General features: G+C 40.0%; 1 protein-coding gene across 3 annotated transcripts in view; it reads left to right on the plus strand.

The window, feature by feature from the left end:
• Window positions 1–27,297, plus strand: part of LIMA1 (LIM domain and actin binding 1) — a 101,157-nt gene that overhangs the window by 45,810 nt on the left and 28,050 nt on the right. For all 3 annotated transcript variants that reach the window (XM_003405774.4, XM_023556195.2, XM_064284240.1), the window contains exons 3-4: window positions 8,674–8,719; window positions 21,705–22,169. In XM_003405774.4, coding sequence (XP_003405822.1) covers window positions 8,674–8,719; window positions 21,705–22,169 — 511 coding nt within the window. The remainder of the gene's footprint in view (window positions 1–8,673; window positions 8,720–21,704; window positions 22,170–27,297) is intronic.

Here is a 27,297-nt window from a genome sequence, read left to right on the forward strand (position 1 = left end):
CACTACATTTTCTCTGTTGTTTATGTTCGGTGCCGTCAGGTCAATTTGGACTCATAGTGTACCCATGTAACAGAGTAGCACTGTCCCATAGGGTTTTCTAGGCTGTCGTCTTTACAGGAATAGATCTCTAGGTCTTTCTCCCACGGAGCTGCTGGGTGGGTTTGAACAGTCACAAGCTTTCGGCTAGCAGCCAAGCACTTAACCGTTGTGGCACCAGCGCACCTACATTTTCTCTAGTCCTTGGAATATAGTAGGCACCAAAAAGTATTTCTTGAATGAAAACTTCAGCTGTTCTGATGTGGAGAAAGAGAAATGCAGAATAATATGTGCAATATTATCCCATTTTTGATACACGTAGAAAAATATCTAAAAAGATACATCCCAAACTGGTAATGATAGTTATCTCTGGGGAGTAGGGGATATTGGGTTGGAGAGAAAACGTTTACTCTTTACTTTATTCATGTTACAAAAAGCATGTTTAGATTTTGTAATTTAAAAAAATGTTTTTTTTAATCTCATACAAAGAAAAGCAGCTGATAAGGAGGCTTACAGTCTGCTCTTTCATTGAACACAGGGGAAGTTTTAAGAAGATGGGAGGAAGCACAGAGAATGGAAGGTTAATGTAACTGTGCTCTGGAGGCCCTAGTGCCTAGTGGCCTCAGAACCTGAGACGCCCATCAGGTTTGTGCTACCTCCGAAGGAATATGGCACTTGAAGTAACTGAAAAGGGTTTTCTCCTTAGAATTTTTAGAGAATTTGGGTGAGAAGGAGATATGAGCACTTTTTTTTTTCTTTTCTTTTAAATTTAATTTATTTTTTGAATAGGTAATATGGACATATAGCCTAAAATCTTGAAGATACAAAAAGGCATATGGATAGCAAAAAGTCTCCCTCCCAGGCCCAGCCCCCCAGTTGTTTCTTTCCCTAGAAACAAAGTGTTTTAAGTTTCTTATGCCTCCTTTAAGAGATACCTCAATTCATATACAGTTTTATTTTTGTATTTAACAATATATCTTGGTCTCTTGGTTTCTTAATGCTGTTATCACAGAAATATCACAAGCGGGTGGCTTTTAAGAACAGAAATGTATTTTCTTGCAGTTTAGGAGGCTACAAGTCTGAATTCAGGGCTCTGGCTCTAGAGAAAAGTTCTCTCTGTCCGGTCTAGGGGAAAATCCTTGTCTCTTTCAGCTTCTCTTCCTTGGTTCCTTGGTGACCACTGTGTGGGATCAGTCTTTCTCCATCTGTGCTTCCTTTTCATCTGTGCCTGATCTGCTATTTTATATCTCAAAAGTGATTGGCTTAAGACATAACTTACACTAACATGGTCTCATTAGTATAATGAAGAAATCCCTATTTCCCAATGGGATTCTATCCACAGGTACAAGGGTAAGGATTTACAACATATAATTTTGGGGGACAAAATTCAATCCATAACACTTGGAGAGCTTTTTATATTAGTACATAAAGAGTCTCTTTGTCCTTTTATAGTTGTATAGTATTCCGCTACATGAATACGTTATAATTTATTTACCAGTCCTCTGCTAGTGGACTTTCAGGTTGTTTACAGACTTTTGTATTACAATTAATGCGATGATGAATAACTTTATATACAAATTGTTTTACTTTCATATGAATATATCTGTAGGAAAGATTCTGGAAGCAGAATTGGTGAATCGAAGGGTTTGTGCATCAATAAAAAAAGGGGGGGGGTTGTGCTTTTATAATTTTGCCAGATATTGACAAAATACCTTCCATAGAGATTGAACCAATTGACCCTCCTACAATGTTTTCCATACCCTCATCAATGCATTGTGTTATCTTTTTTTAAATCTTTCCCTACTTGATATGTAAAAAAAATTCTCAGTGTTGTGTGAATTTTCATTTTGAGATGGAGCATCTTTTTTGTTTGTTTAAGAGCCATTTGATGTTTTTTTCCCTGTGAATTTTATGCTTATATTCATGCCTATTTTCCTATTTAGTTTTCTGCTTTTTTTCCTATTGATTTGTAGGAGCTCTTTGTATTTTAGGGAAATTGGCCTTTTGTCTATAATGTAAGTTGTAAATATCTTTCCAGCTTGTCACTTAAATCATAGCAGTTCTAATCCCATTTTCTTCCTATTTGTAGTCAATGAAGTGCCAGAAGTTTCTGAAAGTCCTTTTACTCTATGCCACTAGAAAGTTCTGCTCAGTTGCAGAGCGGTACTCAGCCTGGTGAATGATTATTAAAATTTAACAGTGATAGCCTGGAACAGACCTTTGAAATCCTTTCACATAATCAACTTAATTTTGTAGATAAGGCCAAAATAAATGAAGTGATATAACCCAGGCTACATTGCAGGTGAACAGTGGTGCCAGGACTAGGACCTTTCCCTGGCTTCCATTTTGGATGAGGTTATTCTATTTCATACACACACTAAGAAAAATTCTGAGTTTATGAGGGCATTTATGAATTAAAAGTTGGTTTTGTGGTAGAGGAGTGGGACTTCTCCATTCTGCTCTTTTTCTTTTCTTCTTACCTCCCTCTCCTCCCCCAAGTGCCTTGTGAATTCTGAAATTCTACCTGAAGACAAAGAACAAGTGGCTCTTGAATATGCCCTTTCTAAGGATGGTTTGATGCTAATGGGGTTCTAAGCATGTAGGCCTGTGGAAAGGCACATAACATAATGGTGCCACCTTTCATTCTGGACTCCCAGGCTCTGAGGACACCAGGTTAGACTTTGTTCTGGGTGGTCTGGAGATTTGCTGCAGCCTAGAACTCCAGGCCTCTTTTGTCTTTAAATGGAGAAAACCTGATCCCAACTGAATAACCCTATGTAACAGCAATATTTCTTCCTCTGACCCTAACCCCAAGAGCTAGGTCAGACCTCAAGTTAGGACACAGTCCTCTAGACTGCCAAATCTGCTCAAGACTTCAGATACCAGCTGCAAGTGTTGGGGTCCCCATGACACCCTCACTTCTCACCTACTGACTATAAACTTGGGGTACTACCCCCTCAGATGCCAGCCACAAGCTTGGGAGTCCCCGTAACACCCTCACTTTTCACCTACTGGCTACAAACTTGGGCGTTTCCCACTACCCCCTCAGATATCAGTCGCAAGCTTGCGGGTCCCCCTCTGACTACAAATTCAGGGGTTCCCTGTACTTCCTCAGGAGCTTAGGGGTCCTCCAGGCTCCCTCACTTCTGACCTGTTGACTCCCTGTACTCCTTTGGGTTTGATAATTCACTAGAACAACTCACAGAACTCAGAAAAAGGATATACTTATGATTACAGTTTTATTATAGCAAAATGGATACAAATGAAGAGATGCATAGGGCAAGGTCGGGGAGGGTGCCCAACGCAGAGCTTTCATGTCCCAAAAAAGGGACATGCTACCTTCCCTCGTATATCAATGTCTGTCAGCAACCACGAAGCCCATGGAGCTTCTGTGTTCAGAGCCTTTATTGGAGCCTCATTATGTAGGCATAATTGACTGAGTCATGTCCCCCTCCCTGAGGTCAGCTGATATCATGTGGTGGGTCTTTCTGGCCTGGCCAGCCCCCACCCAAGAGTCATCTCATTAGAGTAAACCCTCAGGTGTGGTCTGGAGGCCTCATAAAAGACATTTCAATTGCTGGACAATTCCAAGACTTTGGAGGTTATATCTCAGGAACCAAGGACAAAGACAAAATTTTTCAGGTAAAGTTAAATTCTTTACCCCATACCCTGGAACTTTGTTTCTGAGGGATCTCCCGATCTAAGTAATAAACATGATAAAAGGAAAGTAATCATAAAAATTAAAATAATAAAATTATATATGCCTATTTATCAAACCTGAGATGCCATCGACTGTAGATGTGCCACTATTTTATGCATCACTAAGAATAAATGACTGCAACAGTGGGCTCAAACTTGGCAGTGATTGTGAGGATGGCGCAGGACCAGGCAGCGTTTAGTTCTGTTGTACATAGGGTTGCTATGAGCCAGAGCTGACTTGACGGCACTTAACGACAACAAGGAAAAAATGCTGCTAGTTTAACTGACCAATGCTTGCTTATCACATAGACTTTTCTCACATACCGCTCTTGTGAAAACATCAAAAGTAAAGTAATTTTTCTTGAAATGCCAATCATAGTGCAATCTTTTAAAAAACATCTTAAGTGGCATTAAAAACATGTTTTACCAGCTGCTGGCAGTCAACTTCGAATCATGTCAACCTCACGTGTGTCAGAGTAGAACTGTGTTTCATGGGATTTTCAATGGCTGGTTTTTCAGAATTAGATTCTGACCTTTCTTTAAGGTGCCTCTGGATATACTCAAACCACGAACCTTTCAGTTAGCACCTGAGCACGTTAACTGTTTCCACCACCCAGAAACTCCAAAAACATGTGTAGTACCACCAAATACATTTAACTCAACTAAAGCGACAACAATGCCAACAACTTAAACTAAATTCACGCATGTGCATATAGGCAGTGTGACTACCTCTTGACTATTTGGACGACAGTGACTGTAAGACTTCGTCTTTGTTGTTCTTAGCTGTCATCAAGTCGGTACCCACTCATAGTCACCCTATGTACAGTAGACTGAAACACTCCCTGGTCCTACACCATCCTCACAATCATTGTTATGCTTAAGCCCATTGTTGCAGCCACTGTGTCAATCCATCTCATTGAGGGTTTTCTTCTTATTCGCTGACCCTCTACTTTACCAGGTATCTTAGTCATCTAGTGCTGCTATAACAGAAATACCACAGGTGGATGGCTTTAACAAAGAGACGTTTACTCTCTCATAGTTCAGTAGGCTAGAAGTCTGAATTCAGGGCACTGGCTCCAGGGGACGTCTTTCTCTCTCTGTCAGCTCTGGAGGAAGGTCTTTGTCATCAGTCTTCCCTTGGTCTGGGAGCATCTCGGCACAGGAACCTCAGGTCCAAAGGACGTGCTCTGCTCCCAGCGCTGCTTTCTTGATGGCATGAGGTCTCCCTATCTCTCTGCTCAGCTCTATCTTTTACATCTCAAAGAGATTGGCTTAAGACACTATCTAATCTTGTATATCTCATCAATATAACTGCCATTAATCCATCTCATTTCATCATAGTGATAAGATTTACAACACATAGGGAAATGACATAAAATAGTGCACAATCATACAATACTGGGACTCATGGCTAAACTGACAGATATTTTGGGGGGACACAATTCAATCCATGTCCCAGGCATGATGTCCTTCTCCAGAGACTGATCCCTCATGACAGCATGTCCAAAGTATGTGAGACAAAGTCTCGCCATCCTTGCTTCTAAGAAGCATCTAGTTATACTTTTTCCAAAACAGATTTGTTCTTTCTTTTGGCACTCCATGGTATATTTCAATATTCTTCTCCCACACCACAATTCAAAAGTGTCAATTCTTCTTCCGTCTCCATTTTTCAAAGTCCAGCTTTCACATACATAGGAGGTGATTGAAAACACCATGGCTTGGGTCAGGCGCACCTCAGTCTTCAAGGTGACATCTTTGATTTTCAACACTTTAAAGAGGTCTTTTGCAGCAGATTTGCCCAAGGCCATGCGTCTTTTGATTTCTTGACTGCTGCTTCCACGGCTGTTGATTGTGGATCCAAGTAGAATGAAATCCTTGACAACTTCAATCTTTTCCCAGTTTATCATGATATTGCTTATTGGACCAATTTTAAGGGTTTTTGTTTTCTTTATGTTAAGGTGTAATCCATATTGAAGGCTGTGGTCTTTGATCTTCATAGTAAGCACTCACTCTTCACTTTCAGCAAGCAAGGTTGTGTCATGTGCCTAAAGCAGGTTGCTAATGAGTCTTCCTCCAATCCTGATGCCCCATTCTTCATATAGTCCAGGTTCTCAGATTATTTGTTCAGCATACAGATTGAATAGCTGTGATGAAAGGATGCAACCCTGACACACACCTTTCCTGACTTTAAACCACACAGTATCCCCTTGCTCTGTTTGAATGACTGCCTCTTGATCTATGTATAGGTTCCTTATGAGCACAGTCTGGAATTCCCATTCTTCGAAATGTTATCCATAATTTGTTATGATCCACACAGTCAAATGCCTCTGCATAGTCAATAAAATACAGGTAAACATCTTTCTGGTATTCTCTGCTTTCAGCCAAGATCTACCTGACATCAGCAATGATATCTCTTCTGAATCCAGCTTGAATTTCTGGCAGTTCCCTGTCAATATACTGCTGCAGCCACTTTTGACTGATCTTCAGCAAAATTTTACTTGCCTGTGATAATAATGACATTGTTCGATAATTTCTGCATTCAGTGGGATCACCTTTCCTAGAAATAGGCATAAATGTAGATCTCTTCCAGTCAGTTGGCCAGATTTTTTGGCATAGATGAGTACTTCTAGCACCGCATCTGTTTGTTGAAACATCTCAATTGGTATGCCGTCAATTCCTGAAGCCTTGTTTTTCACCAGTGCCTTCAGTGCAGCTTGGACTTCTTCCTTCGGTACCATTGGTTCCTGCTCGTATGGTACCTCCTGAAATGGTTGAACATCGATCAATTCTTTTTGATACACTGACTCTGTGTATTCCTTCCATCTTCTTTTGATGCTTCCCACGTTATTTAATATTTTCAATATTACTACTTGAGCCATGAATTTTTTCCTCAGTTCTTTCAGCTTGAGAAATGCAGAATGTGTTCTTCCCTTTTGGTTTTCCATCTCCAGGTCTTTCCCCATGTCATTATAATACTTTACTTTGTCTTCTCGAGCCACCCTTTGAAATCTTCTACGACAAACTGACAGAGACTTGGGGGTGTAAGACTTTAGAAGCATTAAATGTTGGGGAGGGGGGGAATATGTGTCTTAGAACTGGTACAATGCTTTTTGTATTTGACTAATTCCAAGGTACTTTTACACACATGATCTCATTTAATCTTTTTTTATTAGTTATTTTATTTTTGTTGTTGAATAGAATATACACAGCAGAGCATACACCAATCTGACAATTTCTGCATGTACAATTAAGTGACACTGATTACACTCTTTGAGTTGTGCAACCATTCTCTCCCTCCATTTCGCAGTTATTCCTCCCCTATTAACATAAACTCACTGCCCCCTAAATTTCCTATTTAATCTTTGGAGTTGCTGTTGTCAATTTGATCCTGTATAGATAGATATTAAAAGAGCACAATGCTCAAGGCAGACATTTTTTACTAGTTAAGCTAAACTATTGCTTGATTTTAAGATGACTTCAGGGGATATTTGGTTTAAGGTTTAAAGATTATCTCAGGACAATCGTTTCAGGGGTTTATCTAGCCTCCAGGGCTCCAGAAAATCTGGAGTCCATAAGAATTTGAAATTCAGTTCTGCATTTTCCACCTTTTGATCAAGATCCTTCTATGGAATCTTTGATCAAAATACTCAGTATTGGTAGCCAGGCGCCATCCAGTTCTTCTGGTCTTATGGTAAAAGGGGAAGTTGCTCATGGAGGCTATTAACCACACATTCCATTTCTTCCTCCTGTTCCTGACTCTCCTTCTTCCTCTGTTGCTTCAGGTAAATAGAAGCCATCTATTGTATCTTGGACAGCCGCTTGCAAGCTTTTAAGACCCGAGGCATGACACAACAAACTGGGAGGTAGTACAGAAGATTTAAACACAATATTAGGCCAATTAATTCATATGTCCCATGAAACCATGACCCTAAACCTCCAAACCAAGGAACTAAATTCCATGGTTCTACATAAGTAGCCTCAGCAGCTTTTTTTTTTGGGGGGGGGGGGAGGGGGGCCTAGTTGTAAATATATCTGTTATATAACATTTGCCAATTCATCTTTTTTACAGATGTAAAACTTACTGACAGCAATTGCATTAATCTGCTGTGCAACCCTACTCTTAATCAATGTGATTTTTCCAGCACCATACACCTAAACTCAGCACTCCATAAAGAAAAAACCCCTCTTTCCCTTTCCCTCCTGCCCCTGGTAACCACTAATAAACTTTGGTCTCTATACATTTGCCTGTTTTTGTCTTTTTATATAAGTGAGGTGATACAGTATTTGTCCTTTTGTGACTGACTTATTTCGCTCAGCATAATGTCTTCAAGCTCCATCCATATTATAGCTTGTATCAGGACTTCATTTCTCTTAATGGCTGAGTAGTGTTCCATTGTATGTACCACTTTTTGTTTATCCATTCTTCCATTGATGGGCATTTAGGTTGTTTCCTTTTAGCTGTTGTGAATAGTGCTGCAGTGAACACTGGTGTACAAATATCTGTTTGAGTCTCTGCTTTCTGCGATCTCATTTAATCTTCTCACCCTGAGTAGGTATGTAAATCCATTTTATAGGTAAGGAAACTGAGGATTAGAGAAGTTCAGTGACTGACCAGAGATATCTGACAGTTAATAAGTAATGAGACTGGAACTTAGACACCAGACTTTCTGCTCTATCCAGTTGTTTCCCAGCATTCAGCCTTATCTACTTGGATCTTTCTGTTGTATCAAGAGCAGATGACTGGAGCAGCAACAGGAAGTGGGGGCTTACTCTGATTCTCTGCTTAAATTCCCTCTACCTTTCATTCTGAGAGAGTTGATGAAAGATAACTGCTGGCAGAAATAGGTATGTAGAAGTGGTTTTTGTAAAGATTTAAAAAGTAAAAATATAAGTTTAATTTGAGGACATTCTCTCTCTTTTTTCCCCCCTTCCCTGAAGGTACCAGAAAGCAGCTGAAGAAGCAAATATGGAAAAGAGGAGAAATGTAAGTATTCAGAAGCCCCGTGGCATGTGGAACTTCATGAGCAGAGCCTATGTGGCCAGGCCACCTGCAGCCTCTGTAGAACTGGGCTCTATGTCAGCTGGGCTGGGCGTTCATGCCAGTTGGTCTGATTTGGGAGCCATTTGCTCAGGAGAACTTGGCTCAGGTGCAGGACAACTTATTTTTTCACTGAGGCTCTACTTTTGGCCCACTTTTTCTTTCCTAAGTTGAGAGAAGAACAGAAAACCAAGTGCTTTGTCTGAGGTTAGTAAAAATGACATACTAGTTCTGCTCAAGTTAGAACACAGAGTTTCTTAGGCTGTTGTCCTTTTTTCCAAAATCAGAGAACCAGAAAGTCTAATCTGTACATTTAAATGGTAGCAGCTGTGCCTGCTGGTGTCATCCTCTGGGTTCTTTGTTTAAAACAAACGTCTTGACTCAGTCAGGTTAGCAAGTTTCCTAGCTGCGGGATCTGCCAAAGGAAAAAACCTCCAGAAGAAGCTCTCTGCTAGTACCCGTTCTCTACTCTCCCAGGTTGCTCACTGCCAGCTGAGCTTGGTGATGTAATTTCTTTTAAAATCTGACTTGATTTAATCTTACCAGGAAAAAATCTCTCACATATTTGGGCAAGAATTCTTTAATTTGGCTGGCATTACAAAAACATCCTCGTGGCAGTCCTCAATATCTAACCTATTTAAATTAGTGCATAAATGGCCCTGTCATGTTGACCAGTTCTTTGGCTTAATTTTCCTGTAATTTGAAAATGGATCCTCTCTAGTGCATTGTAAGAAAAAGCTACCATTGTTTCACTCAAAAGCTGGTTTCTTCCTGTCTCTCCCTCCTGCCTGCCTTTTTTCCTTCCCTCTTTCCCTCCTTTCCTGTCACTTATTCATTTACATATAATCACAGAGCACCTACTATGTGCCAAGCCCTGTCTTAGGCATTGGGAATGCAGACTAATCTCTGTCCTCATGGAGTTTATTTTCTAGTGGGAGAAACAGACAATAAAGAAATTGTATCAGGTGGTAATTAGTGCTATGATATCAACATGAAGCAGGTAAGAGGTAGAGAGTATAAGATGGTTAAGGAAGGCCACTGATAAGGTGACATTTGAGCAGTTATATGAGGACATAAGCTAGAGAGGAGAACTAGTCAGGCAGAAGGAAGAGCACATGCAAACGTCCTGAGGCAGGAACATTCTTAGTGTGTTTGAGAAATGGGAAGGGCAAAGTCATATAGGGCCATTGTGAGGACCTGATTGAGATGGGGGTCTTTGGAGTGTTTCGTGTGCAAAGGAACGTGGTCTGACTTAAATTTTTTAAAAGAGGGGAAGAGACTCTAGGGGAACAATGGTAGAGGAATAGAGACCAGTTAAGAAACAATTGCAATAATTTAGGCAAGAGACGGTAATGGGTTGGACAGAAGAAATAGCTATAAAGGTGGTTAGAGGTGGACAGAATTTATATTGAAGGTAGAGCAGCCAAAATTTTCTCATGGGTAGGAGGTGTAAAAGAAAGAGAAGAATCAAGGATGTCAGCAATATTTTTGGCCTGTACACCTGGAAAAATGCCATTAATTGAAATGGGGAAGACTGAAAGCTACTCAGGTCTGGGGATGGGGAAATAGTAGAAACTCAATTTTGGACACGTTCAATGTGAAATGCCTTTTTTAAAACATTCAAGTAGAAATATCAAGTAGAAACTTGGATATTTAAGTCTGGAATTAGAAGAGATCTGGGCTGTGCATCAAAGTATCAGTGATATTTAAAGCCACAGGATACATGAGAGTGAATGTAGAGACAGCAGAGAAGAGGCCTGAGGACCGAGCTCAGAGACACCTTTGTAGGTAGAGGTTGGAGAGATGAGAAGGAACCAGCAGAGGAGACTGAGGAGGACAACTGGTGAAATAGAATAGGGTCCCAGAAACCAAATGAAGGAAGTGTTTCTAGAAGGAACGTTATCAACAGTCAAACACACAAATCTGAATTATCTGACCATGGAATTTGTTAACATGGAGGTCATTGATCACTTTGTGCTGTTTGAGAGTGGTGAGATGAAGGCCTGATTGGAGTAAGTTCAAGACAGAGTGGGATGAGAAATATCAACACCACATAGACAGGCATTTGTTGAGCTTCTCTTATGTGCTGAAGACACAGAGGAGAATAAGGTGGTCCCTACCGTCATGGAACTGTTTAAAAACAAAAAAAAAAGACAGTTGCTGTCAAATCAGTTTCAACTCGTGGTGACTCCATGTGTGTCAGAGTAAAACTGCACTGCATAGGGTTTCCAGTGACTGATTTTTTCAGAAGTAGATTGCCAGGTCTTTCTTCTGAGGCACCTCTAAGTAGACTTGAACCTCCAGCTTTTAGGTTAATAGCTGAGCACTTAGTTGTTTGCGCCACTCAGGGATGCCTCACTGGTTAGAGTTTGGAAAATACAAGTCAGAACAAAAGTATGACAAGTAACATATCAAAGAAATACCCAGGATGCTCAGAGAGAATTTAGGAGGAACCCATAGCATAGACTATGTCGTGTCAAGGAAGGCTTCCCAGAAGAGGTGGTACCTGATTGCACTCTGAAGGACAAACAGGAATTAAGGGGGGGAAGTCTAGGCAAAGGAAGCAGCACATGCAAAGGATGGAGCTGTGAGGGAATAGGCATTTGACAGTTGAAACGATAATTGTCACATTCACCAAGATGAAGGATTTAGGAAAAGAAACCAGTGAAAGAGTAGGAATGAAGGGAGGAGGGGGAAGCCTTCAGCCTTACACAAGGATGAGTTTAAGATGCTTATAGAATTTCCAGGCAGAATTGGTACATAGGAGAGATACAATAAAACTTGCAAAAGCTGGAACCTGTGTAAGACGGAAACCTATCAGAGAAGGAAAACACAAATATTTTCCACTAATAGAGAGCGATAGAAAAGTGGTAAAACTGCACCCAGTCAAAGGCGGAAAACTTGCAAGACCCAGAAAAACAAGTTGAGTTCCAGCTCTCACAGGTTTTGCTGTATATGACTCTTAGGCTTAGGAAGGAGTCCCTGGGTGGTGCAAATGATTAAGGTGCTCAGCAATTAACTGAAAGGCTGGAGGTTCAAGTCTACCCAGAGGCACCTTGGAAGAAAGGCCTGGCAGTCTTCCGAAAAATCAGCCATTGGGAACCCTATGGAGCACAGTTGTACTTTGTCATAACACAAATATGACACACATGGGGTCACCATGAGTTGGGATCAGCTAAATGACAACTGGTCAATAGGTAACCTTAGGACAGACATCTGGCTAGAGTTATAGGTTATGAGTCATCAACTGATAGTTGATGAGTGAAATTAGTGGGTGGATGACATCATCTGCGAAGGATGTGTAAAGTAAGCAAAGAGAACCTAAAACAGAACCTTGGGAGGACCCCACCATATAAAGGAAGGGCAGAGGAGAGACCTATAAAGAAAACTGAGGAGTAGCTAGAGAAATGGGAAGAAATCTAGGAAAGAGAAGTATCACAGAAACCATGGAAATAAGGAGTTTTTAGAAGGGAGAGTGGTCAATAATGTCAGATGCTATAGAGAGATAAAATAAAAGAGAGACAGAAGTGTCCTTTGCATTTGGCAACTGAAGTAAGAGGATCTGAATAGGTGATTAAAGAAGAAATATATAGGGTCGCTATGAGTCAGAATCGACTCGGCAGCAGTGGGTTTGGGTTTTTTTTATAAAAGACCAATAAACATGAAAAAATGCTTACCCTTCCTAATAATGAAAGTAACCATGAGATATGAATTGTAGTTTAAACAGTTGATGAAGATATTTTTTAGTGGATAATATCCAGTATGTTAAATATATTTCATACCCATTGATCCAGCAATTCCTCTTCTAGGAATTATCTTTGAGTAAAGCTACAAATGAGACAAAATAAGTATAACAGGATATTCATTGCAGGATTCTTTGTAATACTAAATAATTTGAAACAATGCAGATATCTGTCAGTAAGGGAGAGGTAAGTAAATTATGATAAAAAGTACAAAGTAACCCTATATGATTGTCAAGATTTTATGTGTGGGAAAACAAACAAACAAACCCAGTGCCGTCAAATCAATTCCAACTAATAGTGTCCCAAAAGGACAGAGTAGAACTGCCCCATAGGGTTTCCATGGCTGTAATCTTTACGGAAGCCAACAGCCACATCTTTCTCCTACGGAGTGGCTGGTAGGTTTGAACCACAAATCTTTTGATTTTGCAGTGGAGCACTTTAACCACTGCACCACCACGACTTTATGTGTGGACATGGAAAAATATCAAAAGCACATTAAGTGGTTAAAGCAAGGTGCAGAACAGTAAGTATAGCGTGATTTTATAGAAAAAAATATTGTGTATAAAAATCAAAAAGAAAAACCTGAGCAAACACACACCAAACCCTTGGCAGTAGGTATCTTGGTTGGGAGGGGTGGGGAAGTGAAATAGAAAAACTTACAGCATCTCTTGAAGTCACATGTACATACTCGGCATTTCTCAAGCAGAAAGAACTGAAGAAAAAATTGCAGCCTTGTCTGTTAATTAGTTGTACTATGATGCTTTGCGTGTTGCTGCAATGCTGGAAGCTATGCCACCAGGGTCACCCATGGTGGACAGGATTCATTGGAGATTCCGCACCTAGGCAGACTGAGAAGAAGGACTTGGCAATTTACTTCTGAAAAAATTGACCGGTAAAAACTTTATGAATAGCAGTGGAATACTCTCTGATATAGTGCCAGAAGATGAGCCCCTCAGATTGGAAGGCACTCAAAATATGACTGGGAAACAGCTGCCTCTTCAAAGTAGAATCAACCTTAATGACGTGGATGGAATCAAGTTTTGGGGACCTTCATTTGTTTGCTGATGTAGCATGAGAAGAAACAGCTGCAAACATCCATTAGTAACTGGAAGGTGGAATGTACCAAGTATAAATCAAGGAAAATTGGATGTTCTCAAAAATGAAATGGAGTGCTTGAAGATCACTGTCCTAGGCATTAGTTAGCTGAAATGAACTCATATTGGCCATTTTGAATTAGACAGTCATATAATCCACTATGCCAGGAATGACATACTGAGGAGGAATGGTGTTGCATTCATTGTCAAAAAGAACATTTCAAGATCTATCCTGAAGTACAACGCTATCAGTGATAGGATAATATGCATACACCTACAAGGAAGACTTCAGTATTGATTATAGCTCAAGATAAAGAAAACAAAAATCCTCACAACTGGACCAATAAGTAACATCATGGTAAATGGAAAAAAGGTTGAAGTTGTCAAGGATTTCATTTTACTTGGGTCCATAATCAACACCCATGGAAGCAGCAGTCAAGAAACCAAAAGACACATTGCATTGGGTAAATCTGCTGCAGAAGGCCTCTTTAAAGTGTTGAAAAGCAAAGGTGTCACCTCAAAAACTAAGGTACACCTGACCCAAGCTGTGGTATTTTCAGTAGCCTCATATGCACGTGAAAGCTGGATGATGAATAAGGAAGACTAAAAAGAATTGAAGCCTTTGTGACGTTGGCGAAGAATATTGAATATACCATGGGTTGCCAAAAGAATGAACAAATCTGTCTTGGCAGAAGTACAACCAGAATGACCCTTAGAAGCGAGGATGGTGAGACTTCGCCTCACATACTTGGGACATGTTATCAGGAGGGATCAGTTCCTGGAGAAGGTCATCATGCTTAGTAAAGTAGAGGGTCACTGAAAAAGAGAAAGACCCTCAACAAGATGGATCAACACAGTGGCTGCAACAATGAGCTTAAGCATAATAACAATAGTGAGGATGGCACAGGACCAGGAAGTGTTTTGTTCTGTTGTACATAGGGTCACTATGAGTCGGAACTGACTCCACAGCACCTAACAACAGCAACAGCAACAAGTTAATATGACTATTACTCAAATTTATGCAACAACCACTAATTCCAAAGATAAAGAAGTTGAAGATTTTTACCACGTGAAAGTTGGAAACAAAGAAGGATCAGTAGTTGGAAAATTTTGGTCTTGGTGATAGAAATGATGCCAGAGAATGCATGATAGAGTTTTGCAAGACCAATGACCTATTCATTAGAAATACCTTTTTTTCAACAACATAAACAGCAACTATACATGCGGGCCTCCCTAGATGGCACACACAGGAATAAAATCGAGAAGACAAAGTAAAGTATTATGATGAAATGTGCAAAGACCTGGAGTTGGAAAACCAAAACGGAAGAACACACTCCAAATTTCTCAAGCCAAAAGAAGTGGAGAAGAAATCAAGCATCGAGTTGCAATATTGAAGAATCCTATGCGCAAGATATTGAATGATTCAGGAAGCATCAAAAGAAGATGAAAGGAATACACAGAGTCACTGTACCAAAAAGAATTGGTTGACGTTCAGCCGTTTCAGGAGGTGCCATATGATCAAGAACTGATGATATTGAAGAAAGAAGTCCAAGTTGTACTGAAGGCATCGGCAAAAAACAAGGCTCTAGAAATTGACAGAATATCAATTGAGATGTTTCAACATACTGATGCAGCACTGGAGGTGCTCACTCATCTATGCAGAGAAATTTGGAAGACAGTTACCTGGCTAGTCGACTGGAAGAGATACATATTTGTTCCCATTCCAAAGAAAGGTGATCCAACAGAGTGAAGAAATTAATCACACGTAAGTAAAATTTTGCTGAAGATAATTAAAAAACAGTTGCAGTAGCACATCAAAAGAGAACTGCCAGAAATTCAAGCTGTTTTCAGAAAAGGTTGTGGAAAGATAGATATCACTGCTGATGTCAGATGGATTTTGGATGAAAGCAGAGAATATCAGGAGGATGTTTGTTGTTGTTGTTAAATGCTGTCGAGTCAGTTCTGACTCATAGCGACCCTGTGTACAGCAGAATGAAACACTGCCTGGTCCTGAGCCATCCTCGCTATCAACAAGCCCACTGCTGAAGCCACTGTGTCAATCCATCTTGTTAAGAGTCTTTCCCTTTTTCCTGACCCTCTGCTTTACTAAGCATGATGTCCTTCTCCAGGGACTTGTCCCTCCTCATAACATGTTCCAAAGTATGTGAGACGAAGTCTCGCCATCCTTGCTTTTAAGGAGCATTCTGGCTGTACTTCCTCCAAGACAGGTTTGTTCTTTCTTCTGGCAGTCCATGGTATGGTCAATATTCTCCTCCTACACCATAATTCAAAGGCACCAGTTCTTCTTCAGTCTTCCTTTTTCATTGTCCAGCTTTTGCATGCATATGAGGTGATCGAAAATACCATGGCTTGGGTCAAATGCACCTTAGTCCTCGAAATGACTCTTTGCTTTTGAACACTTTAAAGGGTCTTTTGCAACAGATTTGCCCAGTACTATACGTTGTTTGATTTTTTGACTGCTACTTCCAAGTAAAGTGAAATCCTTGACAACGTCATTCTTTTCTTCGTTTATCATGATGTTGTTTATTGGTTCAGTTGTGAGGATTTTTGTTTTCTTTATGTTAAGCTGTAATCCATACTGAAGGCTGTAGTCTTTGATCCTCATCAGTAAGTGCTTCAAGTCCTCTTCACTTTCAGCAGCAAGGTTGTGTAATCTGCATATCACAGGTTGTTAATGAGTCTTCTTCCAATCCTGATGCGTTGTTCTTCTTCATATAGTCCAGTTTCTTGGATTATTTGCTCATCATACAGATTGAATAAGTATGGTGAAAGAGTACAACCCTGACACACACCTTTCCTGATTTTAAACCACACACTATCCCCTTGTTCTGCTTAAACAACTGCTTCTTGGTCTATGTACAAGTTCCACATGAGCACAATTAAGTGTTCTGGTATTCCCATTCTTCGCAATGTCATCCATAATTTGTTTTGATTCACACAGTCTAGTGCCTTCGCATAGTCAATAAAACAGAGGTAAACATCTTTCTGGTATTCTCTACTTTCAGTCAAAATCCCATCTGATATCAGAAACGATATCCCTCATTCCATGTCATCTTCTGAATCCAGCTTGAATGTCTGGCAGTTCCCTGTTGAGGTACTGCTACAACTGTTTTTGAGCTATCTTCAGCATAATTTTACTTGCATGTGGTATTAATGTTATTGTTTGATAATTTCTGCGTTTAGTTGGATCACCTTTCTTGGGAATAGGCATGTATATGGATCTTTTCCCATCAGTTGGCCAGGTAGCAGTCTTCCCAATTTCTTGGCATAGGTGAATGAGTGCTTCCAGCATTCCGTTTGTTGAAACCAGGGCTTTGAACCAGCACTTCCCAGTTCAGCTATGGCTGAGGAAGTAATTCTGGAACAGACTCAAATTTTTTAAATTTGGGTGAACTGGAACAGGTAAAATTTCAGGTTGAACGAAGCCCTGCTAATCTCCCTCTCAGAAAACAAGGGTAGCGTATGGGTTGCATAGCAACGAAATCTCTTGCCCATTGAATTTTGAGCAAAGTCAGAAACAGCAGTGCCCCACTCAAAGATGACAGTCACCTGTGCTGATTTGAATGTGTGTCACTCTCCACAGACCTGTCAATAATCCGACCTCATGCATCAGGCTCCTGAAAGGGCTCACTATGCTTCTTCTAAGTCTCCCATTCCAGGGCTTTAACCCATAATTTTTTCCCATTCTAGTTATTGTTCTGGATCACCCAAATTTTAAAAATTCAGGTATGTTCCAGTTTTGCTTTATCAGCCATGACTGAACTGGTTTGAACTGCTTCCTTCATTACCATTGGTTCTTGATCATATGCTTCCTCCTGAAATAGTTGAATGTCAACCAATTCTTTCTGGTACAGTGACTGTGTGTACTCCTTGCATCTTCTTTTGATGCTTCCTGTGTTTTTCAGTATTTTGCCCACAGAGGTCTTAAAAGTTTGCAAGGGGCCATCTAAGAAACTCCACTGGTCCCACCCGTCTGGTGTAAGGGAGAATGAAGAAAGCCAAAGATACAAGGGAAAGATTTGTCCAAAGGACTAATGGACCACAACTACTATACCCTCCACCAGCCTCCACCATACTGAGTCCAGCACAACTAGCTGGTGCCCAGCTACCATCACCAACTGCTCTGACAGGGATCACAATAGAGGGTCCCAGACAGAGCTGGAGAAAAGTGTAGAATAAAATTCAAACTCACACAAAAAAAGGCCAGACACTGGTCTGACAGAGACTGGAGGAACTCTGAGAGTATGGCCCCCCGGACACCCTTTTAACTCAGTACTGAAGTCACTCCTGAGGTTTACCCTTCAGCCAAAGATGAGACAGGCCCATAAAACAAACAATAATACACATAACTCAACCATGTATATGAGACTAAATGGGCACACCAGACCAGGCGTAAGGACGAGAAGGCAGGAGGGAACAGGAAAGTTGGATGAATGAATGGAAATGAGAAACCCGAGGTCAAGAAGGGGAGAGTGTTGACACGTTATGAGGTTGGCAACCAATGTCACAAAATAATGTGTATTAATTGTTTAATGAGAAACTAATAATCTGCTCTGTAACCTTCATCTAAAGCACTATACGTATAAATAAAACCCATTGCCTTCAAGTCAATTCTGACTCATAGTGACCCTATAGGACAGAGTAGAACTGCCCCATAGGGTTTCCAAGGAGTGCCTGGTGAATTCAAACTGCCAACACACTGCCCATAGAATTCTTCAGTATTGCAACTTGAGGCTTGAATTTTTTCTTCAGTTCTTTTCAGCTTGAGAAATGCTGAGTGTGTTCTTCTCTTTTTATTTTCTAATTTCAGGTCTTTCTACATTTCAATATAATACTTTATTTTGTCCTCTTAAGCTACCCTTTGAAATCTTCTGTTCAGCTCTTTGTCATTTCTTCTTTTCACTTTAGCTACTGTCTATGTTCGGGAGCAAGTTTCAGAGTCTCCTGTGATATCCATTTTGGTCTTTTTTTTTTTTTTAATTTTTATTGTCCTTTAAGTGAAAGTTTACAAATCAAGTTAGTCTCTATACAAAAATTTATATACACACCTTGCTATATACTCCTGGAAACCCTGATGGCGTAGTGGTTAAGTGCTTATACTCCTAGTTGGTCTCCCACTAATGAGACAGCACACTCCTCTCCACCCTCTATTTTTGTGTCCATTCAGCCAGCTTCTGACCCCCTCTGCCTTCTCATCTCCCCTCCAGACAGGAGCTGCCCACATAGTCTTATGAGTCTACTTGATCCAAGAAGCTCACTCCTCACCAGTATCATTTTCTATCCTATAGTCCAGTCCAATCCCTGTCTGAAGAGTTGGGTTTGGGACTGGTTCCTGTCTTGGGCTAACAGAAGGTCTGGGGACTGTGGCCTCCAGGATCCTTCTAGTCTCAGTCAGACCATTAAGTCTGGTCTTTTTACGAGAATTTGAGGTCTGGATCCCAGTGCTGTCCTGCCCCTTCAGGGGTTCTCTGTTGTGTTCCCTGTCAAGGCAGTCATCGGTTGTAGCCAGGCACTATCTAGTTCTTCTGGTCTCAGACTGATGTAGTCTCTGGTTTATGTGGCCCTTTCTTTCTCTTGGGCTCATAATTACCTTGTATCTTTGGTGTTTCTTCATTCTCCTTTGCTCCATGTGGGTTGAGACCAGTTGATGCATCCTAGATGACTACTTGCTACTTTTCTGTCTTTTTAATGACCGTTTGCTTTCTTCATGTGTGATGTCCTTGATATCATCTCACGACTCGTCTGGTCTTTTGTTGTTAGTGTTCAGTGCGTTGTATCTATTCTCAAGATGGTCTCTATATTCAGCTGGGATATGCTAAAGGCCATACTTTGGTTCTTATAGACTTGTTTTAATTTTCTTCAGCTTCAGCTTGAACTTGCATAGGAGCAATTGATGGTCTGTTCCACAGTCAGCCCCTGGCCTTGTTCTGACTGATGATAGTGAGCTTGTCCATAATCTCTTTCGATAGATGTAGTCAGTTTGATTCCTGTGTATTCCATCCAGCAAGATCCACGTGTATAGTCACTATGTATGCTGTTGAAAAAAGGTATTTGCAGTGAATACATTGTTGGTCTTGCAAAATTCTGTCATGCAATCTCCGGTATCATTTCTATCACCAAAGCCATATTTTCCAGCTACTGATCCTTCTTCTGGAGCCCTGGTGGCACAGTGGTTAAGAGCTACAGCAAGCTACAGCTGCTAACCAAAAGGTCAGTAGTTGCAGTCCACGAGCTGCTCCTTGAAAACCCTAAGGGGCAGTTCTACTCTGTCCTGTAGGGTTGCTATGAATCGGAATTGACTTGATTGCAATGGGTTTGGATCCTTCTTCGTTTCCAGCTTTCACAGTCCAGTCACCGTTAATTATCAGTGCATCTTGATTGCATGTTTCATCAATTTCATACTGCAAAAGTTGGTAAAAATCTTCAATTTTTTCATTTATAATATACATGTATAATAATATGGGATCATGCTGTTTTATAATTGGCTTTTTCACTCAACAATATCTTAGGAGTATCTTTCCATGTCAGTAAATTATACTTTGATCATAAATCTATATCTAAGAGAAATAGTTTCCAGTTACCAAGGCCAAATGCCACTTTAATTCTTTGGGTAGGACGGGTGAAGTTGGAGACCCAGATGACTCGTTCATTGTGTGGCATGAAGTAGTACAAAGCCAAGGGTGCCGCTGGTGGTTAAGGTAGCGCCAGCTTCCAGAGCTGCTTTTCATATCTCTCTTTTCCAGCAAGAAAGCTTTTTATGCTTCTTATACCTGTGATTTATACATTGCTCCCTCAATGAATCATCTTGTCAGCTAAGATTTAAATGCAAGAATCAAGGAGTTGTTCTTTTGTAACTTCTTTTTTTCCAAGCCTTGGTGCTTCTTGATGAAGTAGCTCTCAGAGTGTATTCAGAAGAGTAATAGGGTGAGAGACTTAATTCCCAATATAGCTGCTAATCCCGTTTAATTCCCAGAAATCTTTGAGTCCTAGGTTGTTTGTCCTTGCTTTCTTAGTTGAAAGACCAGTATGTTACAGACCACAGGAATGGAGAAGGTATTGGAGTTTGTGGTTTGTTGGGGAGATGGTGCTCCTCACATTACTTAGAAGGAATATTTCCGAAGTATGGAACATTTAATTTTACTTCAACGAGCATCTTTCCTCTATTTTTGTGCAGCAACAGTGTTTTTTTCAGGTTGTTTCCAATCTTATGTGCTATAAGTTCATCTCATTTTGACCCAGGAGAAAGTGAAATCTTAGATGTGTATGTAAATGTGTGTCCTTCAATCAACCAAGTGATTTTTTGTTTTGTTTTTTGTAGGAAGCCTGAGTATTTAAGTTCAACCAAAGGATCTTTAAAATAGTGAGTTTTCTGGTAACTGAGAATTTACAGACGGATAAATATATAGAGGAGAGCAGAGAAAAGGAAATTTAGATTCTCACAAAAAAATAAAACTTGACTGTTTTTATGCATGTAAATTATATCAGATATGACTAAATATCATTTATGTAAATACATGTAAAAGTCTGATGACTTCTTTAAGTTTCTACAAGAAATATTTCAATCCTTGATGCTACTATCTGTAATTATCGATATTGCATAGTTTCGGCTACGCTGTGTCTTTGCCTTATGTAAAAGAAAAAACTCAGCAGAATTCACCACATAATTTTGTGACATGTAGTGATGAACTTGTATTAATGCATATCCACAGTATTTAAAGTTTCTGGTATTTTGCTTTTCTGTCTTGCGTTTCCCATTTATCTTTGGATAAAAATCTCTTGTCTCCAATGTAACTATCATTAGATCTGGACTCTCCTTTCTTCTCATTTTGTCCTTATAAGGCTATCCTGTTTTATTACTTCCTGCTTCAGCTCCTGACTTTTTCTCTCTTCCCCTCTCCCTCTCCTGGGGTGGATGCTTTCTCCATGTGGCAGGACTGTAACCGTTCACAGCTGTCTGAAACGGCAGTGGACCAGGAGCAGCTCAGAGTTTTAACTTTCATTTTTACAAAGAACAACATGTTTGAATGTTTCAGCAGGCAAGTTATAACTGGCACTTACTTCTTGTTCTTCTAGAACACTGAAAATCACCCCCAGCACTTCAGAAAAGGGACTCTGACTGTGTTAAAGAAGAAGTGGGAGAACCCAGTGCTGGGAGCCGAGTCACGCACAGATTCTCTGAGAAACAGCAACACTCAGATTAGGCACAGAGTCAACCATCCTCCCGCCGAAGTGGCAAGCAGCTCTGCGTCTCAAGCTGCAGCTGACCAAGCGGAACGAGACCACAGCAGATCGAGGTTGGGCTCACCTCCTGAAGCCCTCACTGAGTGCTGGTTTCCCCACATCCAGGACAGCGCAGATCTTCAAGACAGCTCCACAGAAAGTAAAAAAATGGAAACTTGTCTGGGAGAATCCAGGCACGAAGTAGGAAAAGCTGAAATCAGTGAAAACCCAGATGCTACAGCCAAAATAGAGAAATATAATGTTCCACTCAACAGGCTTAAGATGATGTTTGAGAAAGGTGAATCAACTCAAACCAAGGTAAGAATTGGTAGGTTTAAACCTTGAGAGAACCAAGTCAAGTAACTAAGCAAAGTGGTTTTTCCAATCTAGACAGTTTGATTTCGGATGAATATGTGATGGGTCTGTCTTTGATTCAGGTTAGATAAGTTAACGAATTATTTACATAAATGCTAATGTATCTGTGAGCCCCTGACTCAATTTAATGTTAGATTCATACTGGGACTCAGGTTGATATCTACAGATGTAATAGAGTTTGATACCAGTTGAATTTTGTGTTTTTGTATGTTTGCCCTTTTAATTTGTCTTCCTGTGCCTTTTGTCAGGTACAGCTTTAGGGGGTGAATCTCTCTCCGTTTGGACACAGCTGCAGACTGAGTGTTAAGGCCAGAGTTTAACATTTAGACTGAGGAGTAGTTGTCTCTGCTAGCTGAATCGCTTCTCTTCTCGACTTCCTCGTCTGTGCCTTCCAACAAATGTTTTCTGTCAGCTAAAATCCTCTCCCAGGAAAAATCAATGAAGATAGCCAGACTAGCTGTAGCCTTCAGGAGTTTTGACTTGCAAATGCACAGGGTTGCATTTTCCTACCACTGCTAATGAAATTTGATCCTTCATGTGGATTGCAGACTGGGTCCCCAGAGGGAATTACTTAACTAGAAAATGAGTTACATATGCTGGTGACTTATAACACAATCCAGAGGCCGCAGAGCTGGTAAATTTTTCCAGTTTTCTCATACTTTCCTGCATATCTGGCTTTATACACGGGGATGGTTTGTTACAACAGTCATTATAATGAAATAAACAGATCTAACAGAGGGCAAAGCCATCCTTTACTCTAGATGCCGTCTAGATGGGAAAGCGGATTTTTTGAAGCTAAATATTTGGCTCAAATCCTCCGTTTGTGAAGGGTGAAGCATTCTTTCTGAGATAAAATTAGATAGTTCATCCTCCAGGCCTCAGTTATGTTAGGTGTGACTTAGTCAAATCCCTTCCTGTAGTTTGCAGTGCTTTCCTGCCTAGAAAAAAGCTCTTGAGTGTTTGGGGATCATCTATTTGAGGAAGTAGGAAGAATTTTTTCAAGGTTTACAAAGCTAGAACCCTTTGCTGTGCCTGAGTTTTAGCTACTTTAACAGTGAAACTAGTTGGCAAGAGTTTTATGACTTAAACCCTCTTCCCTGTCTTTTTTTAGTCTCGTAGGCCTGCCAATTCTCTTTCCTCTTGATGGTCTTTATAATTTTTTCCTTTTAAATGGAAGAAGAATTTTAAATGGAGGGAAAAAAATGTCAGAAATTCTAAATAGAGAGGAAGGGGCTTTGTTGTAACTCAAAGCACCATTGTAAGTCTCATTCTCAAAGACCCTGTTAGGGGCTGGACAGCTGATGTCACGCCAGCACACACAATGTGAATTCAGTGCCCAAGGCTAGTGCTTGTCGAAACTGGCCTAAGGTAGGAAATGACTGGGGTGGCAGCAAACAAAAATGCTGATTATGTGTAAGGATCTGATGAGAGGCTCTTTTCTCATAAATGTCTGACAAGAGATGGGTCAGAACAAGCCTATCTCTTTATGCCTTGTCAGAGTGGAAAAAAATTCCTGGTATGAAAAAAGATCTGAATAGATTTCTGATGTCACTGGGCAGCCTGATGGTGAAAGGTGCAGGAAGATACTGGGGTTCTAGGATTGACCCAGGATTTTCCAGGGTTTTTTTTTGGGGGGGGCACCTTTTTTACTTCCTGATTAAATAGCCATTTGTCATTTAATGGACTGCTTAATAATGCACAGCTATCCTTGGTTTTATAGCTGTTTCTAAATAAGCATCATTATTCACGTTGGAAACAGGTGTTGTCTAATATCTCAATAAAGCTGTTTTTTAAAAGTTCTTTCTACTTTAGGTTAAGGAATAACTAATCAGTTTGAAACTAGGTTATGGTTATTGTTAGCGTAATTTCAGTTTTAACAGGGATAAGGCTTTAGTCAGGAAGTTACATATTTGGATCTTTGGAAGGAAGTGCTGAGAAATATGGTAGGAACGCTAGAAATCCTTTTAGGAGCAAGAGGGTACAAGTCAGAATGTCTACTTCAGAGTTAGGAAATTAGTATATCAGTGAGAGACATAAATATATGGGGTGCAAATTATGTGAATCTTTGGTTCTATAATGGAATTTGAAAGACTGGACTAAATCTCAACTAACTAGATGAAAGGAGTCAGGGACCACATAGATAAGGGAAATTTATGGTCTAGTGTCTGGTCCTCCTAAATCTGTTTATCAGCATTATTTACAAGAGGCAAAGATAACTGGCTTGAGTTCTACTTTTCTCAGACTCTCTTGCTCCGTTTTGTCTGAGATGGCATCTGTTCTTGTCCCCTTCTCTTCCCGATGATCTCTTCTCTGCCCTCCTGTCTTTTTCTCTGTCTGGGTGTAGCCTCATCCGTTTCCATGGTTCCAAGAGATGAATCCCAAAGATACATTCTAATCTTGAACTCTTACCTAAGACTTAGTCCAGTATTTCTGATTGCCTGCAGGATCCCACATCTCTTTGTGAATGTCCCCCAGGCACTCAAATTCAAAGTGATTAAAGAAGAATCCTTTACCTTTCCACCCGAAATCTGCTCTACCACTGGTGTCCCTTAGTGTATCATCATTCACCCAGTTTCTTGGTCTACAAGTCTTGGAATCAGTTCTTCCCTCTGCCCGTCTCCTCCCCTAGTCAGTCACTTACTAACTGGGCCCTCTAAACAAACCTATCCTCTAAACACTTCTCAAGTATGGACCATTCTTTCTAGTCGCACATCTAATTCCAGTGTTTAGCCTTATCACATCTCCTTCATCGACTTCTCACTTCTTTCTTCTCATCTATCCTCCACACTGTTGCTATTTATGTTTATGTTACTCCCTCAAAGATTGATCAAAAACTTTCATGCTTCAAAACTGATGCATATTTATTTTTTAGGTCTTCCATAGTCTGCAGTCAACTTCCCTTTCCAGTCTCGTAGCCAACCTTAAACTCTGGACTACCCCTCAAGTCTCCTGCTATTCTCCAATCGCTGCCTTCTGAAATCTTACTCTTTCTCTATGGTCAGTCAAGACCGTGAGGCCTTATTTTGGTTTCTTCCGTATAAAATTAACTTCGCCCTCTTCACCCTCCTATAGAACTTTATTTTTACTTTTCTTTGGGCACTTACATTATGCTTCTTTTATAGTTGTGTGTGAATGTCTACCCTCTCCAGTCTATAATTTCTTTCAAAGTAAAGATGTTTTTATTCCCCAGTGGTCAGCACAGTGACTTGGCTCTTAGTGCTTATTTAATTAAAAGGAAGAAAGAAGCTTAGAACTCAAATAATCTATAAATAATGAGAACCGATTAAAGGCTGTTCCTCACTCTCTACCCTTGGTGAATGGATAGATTATTTAGGTCAGATGGTTTAATTGAACATAATGGTTCTAATTCCTATGAGTTGAATGAGTCATGGATGGATTAATGTAAATCTGTGATCATTATTAGGAAAAAGAAATGCCCTAGTGACACATACTGGATGTGGTTTAGCAGCCCTAACTTCATCTATGTGTCAACCTGGGTTTCAGTTAACAGAGGACAACTATTCTGGGTATCCTTTTATGAAAAAAAAAAAAAAAGTCAACTACCTATAACCAATGTTCACTTTACTGTCATCTTAACATTTGAATCTATAATCTTTAGAATTCAGGATGAGGTTATTCAAAAATCATCTCTTACATTTCCAGGAATAACCAAACAATGTAGGAAGCATGTTTCAGGCTCCTTGAGCCTCAGTTATTTGTTTCCTAACATATTTGGTCCACAGAAATCCCTGGATGGGAGCACTGAGACCAAATATCTTAGTAGTATGTTTCTGCCTTCATAGCCAATTTAAATATTGTTCTTTCCTTGGGTCAAGATTGGACCAGTAGGTGTAATGCAAGGAAATAAGACCGGATATGGATACCCCTCTGTTCTTTTACACAGTTGCTGACTACTGCTGCCTCAGTACAGTGTTTCCATCCTCTAGGAGAGGAGTTAGGTAAAGGAAGGAAGGAAGAAGAAGAGAGAATGCCTCCTCACCAAAAATCCCCATCCCTAAAACACATAAACACATTTGCTCACTCTCTGGGGACTAACCAAGGTTAGGAGGTAGTAATGAGAAGGTAATGAATGATAAGTTTGTCCCTAAGTAGATAGAATTAAAACTATTTTTAAAAGAATTCTTTCCCCTGTGCTTTTTCTCTTATCCATAGTATATTTTAATGCTTCCAGTTAGTTATATTTTAATTGGTTTTAACTTGTTTTAAATGATAAAGGTAGAACAGTACATTCAGATAAAATAGAAGTATCTAAAGTAAAAAGTGGAAGTTTTCCCCACCCACCACCTCCCCTTTCCTGTACTTCTCTCCTCTTAGACCCACAGCCCTTTACTTCCCTCAGAACTCCTCTTCCACTTATCACTGGGGTCCTGGATCCTTATACGTAAGAATAGTCAAATCACCAACAAAGTTGCACTTTGTTAGCATGAGAGTAAAACTATCCTTATTCGAACAGCTCAACATTTTTGTGGTTTTTCTTGTCATAAGTTCCTAGAAGTGACACTTGGTATTTTGTTTAACCTTACATAATACGGGTACATAACAGTATATACGTGTTGATATAGGAGAGGGAGCCCTTGAGGAAATAAGGTAACCAAGCTAAAGTCTGATCTGTGTTCATCAGATATTTTACCCATAGCCAACCAATCTATAATCTGCATCAAAGAAACAATTTATATAGACCTCTTGAAGAATGGGTGGGTGTCCATAGAGAATCCCAAAATTGTTATGAAGAGTATCCATAACATTTTATCTTCCCCTCTCCCTTATCTACTTAATGTTATCTTAATAAGATTTTTCCTCTGCTTTATTAATATGTCTTCAGTAAGTTAATTTAGAATTATATTCCAAGAAGAATGCAATACTGAGGATGTTCATAACTGGTATTAATTACATATTTTCCTGTTTCATTTTTAAATCATGCAGAAGTGATGGGCTTAGGGTTAGGATTGGACATGTGGAGGAAAGGCATTTGGAGAACTATCTGCATCACTGTGGGGTCTAATACAGTCATCCTAGAGTAGCGAAGTATATCTCTAATTTGCATATCAGT

This window comes from Loxodonta africana, chromosome 4 (assembly GCF_030014295.1).
Source record: "Loxodonta africana isolate mLoxAfr1 chromosome 4, mLoxAfr1.hap2, whole genome shotgun sequence".
Classification (NCBI taxonomy): domain Eukaryota; kingdom Metazoa; phylum Chordata; class Mammalia; order Proboscidea; family Elephantidae; genus Loxodonta; species Loxodonta africana.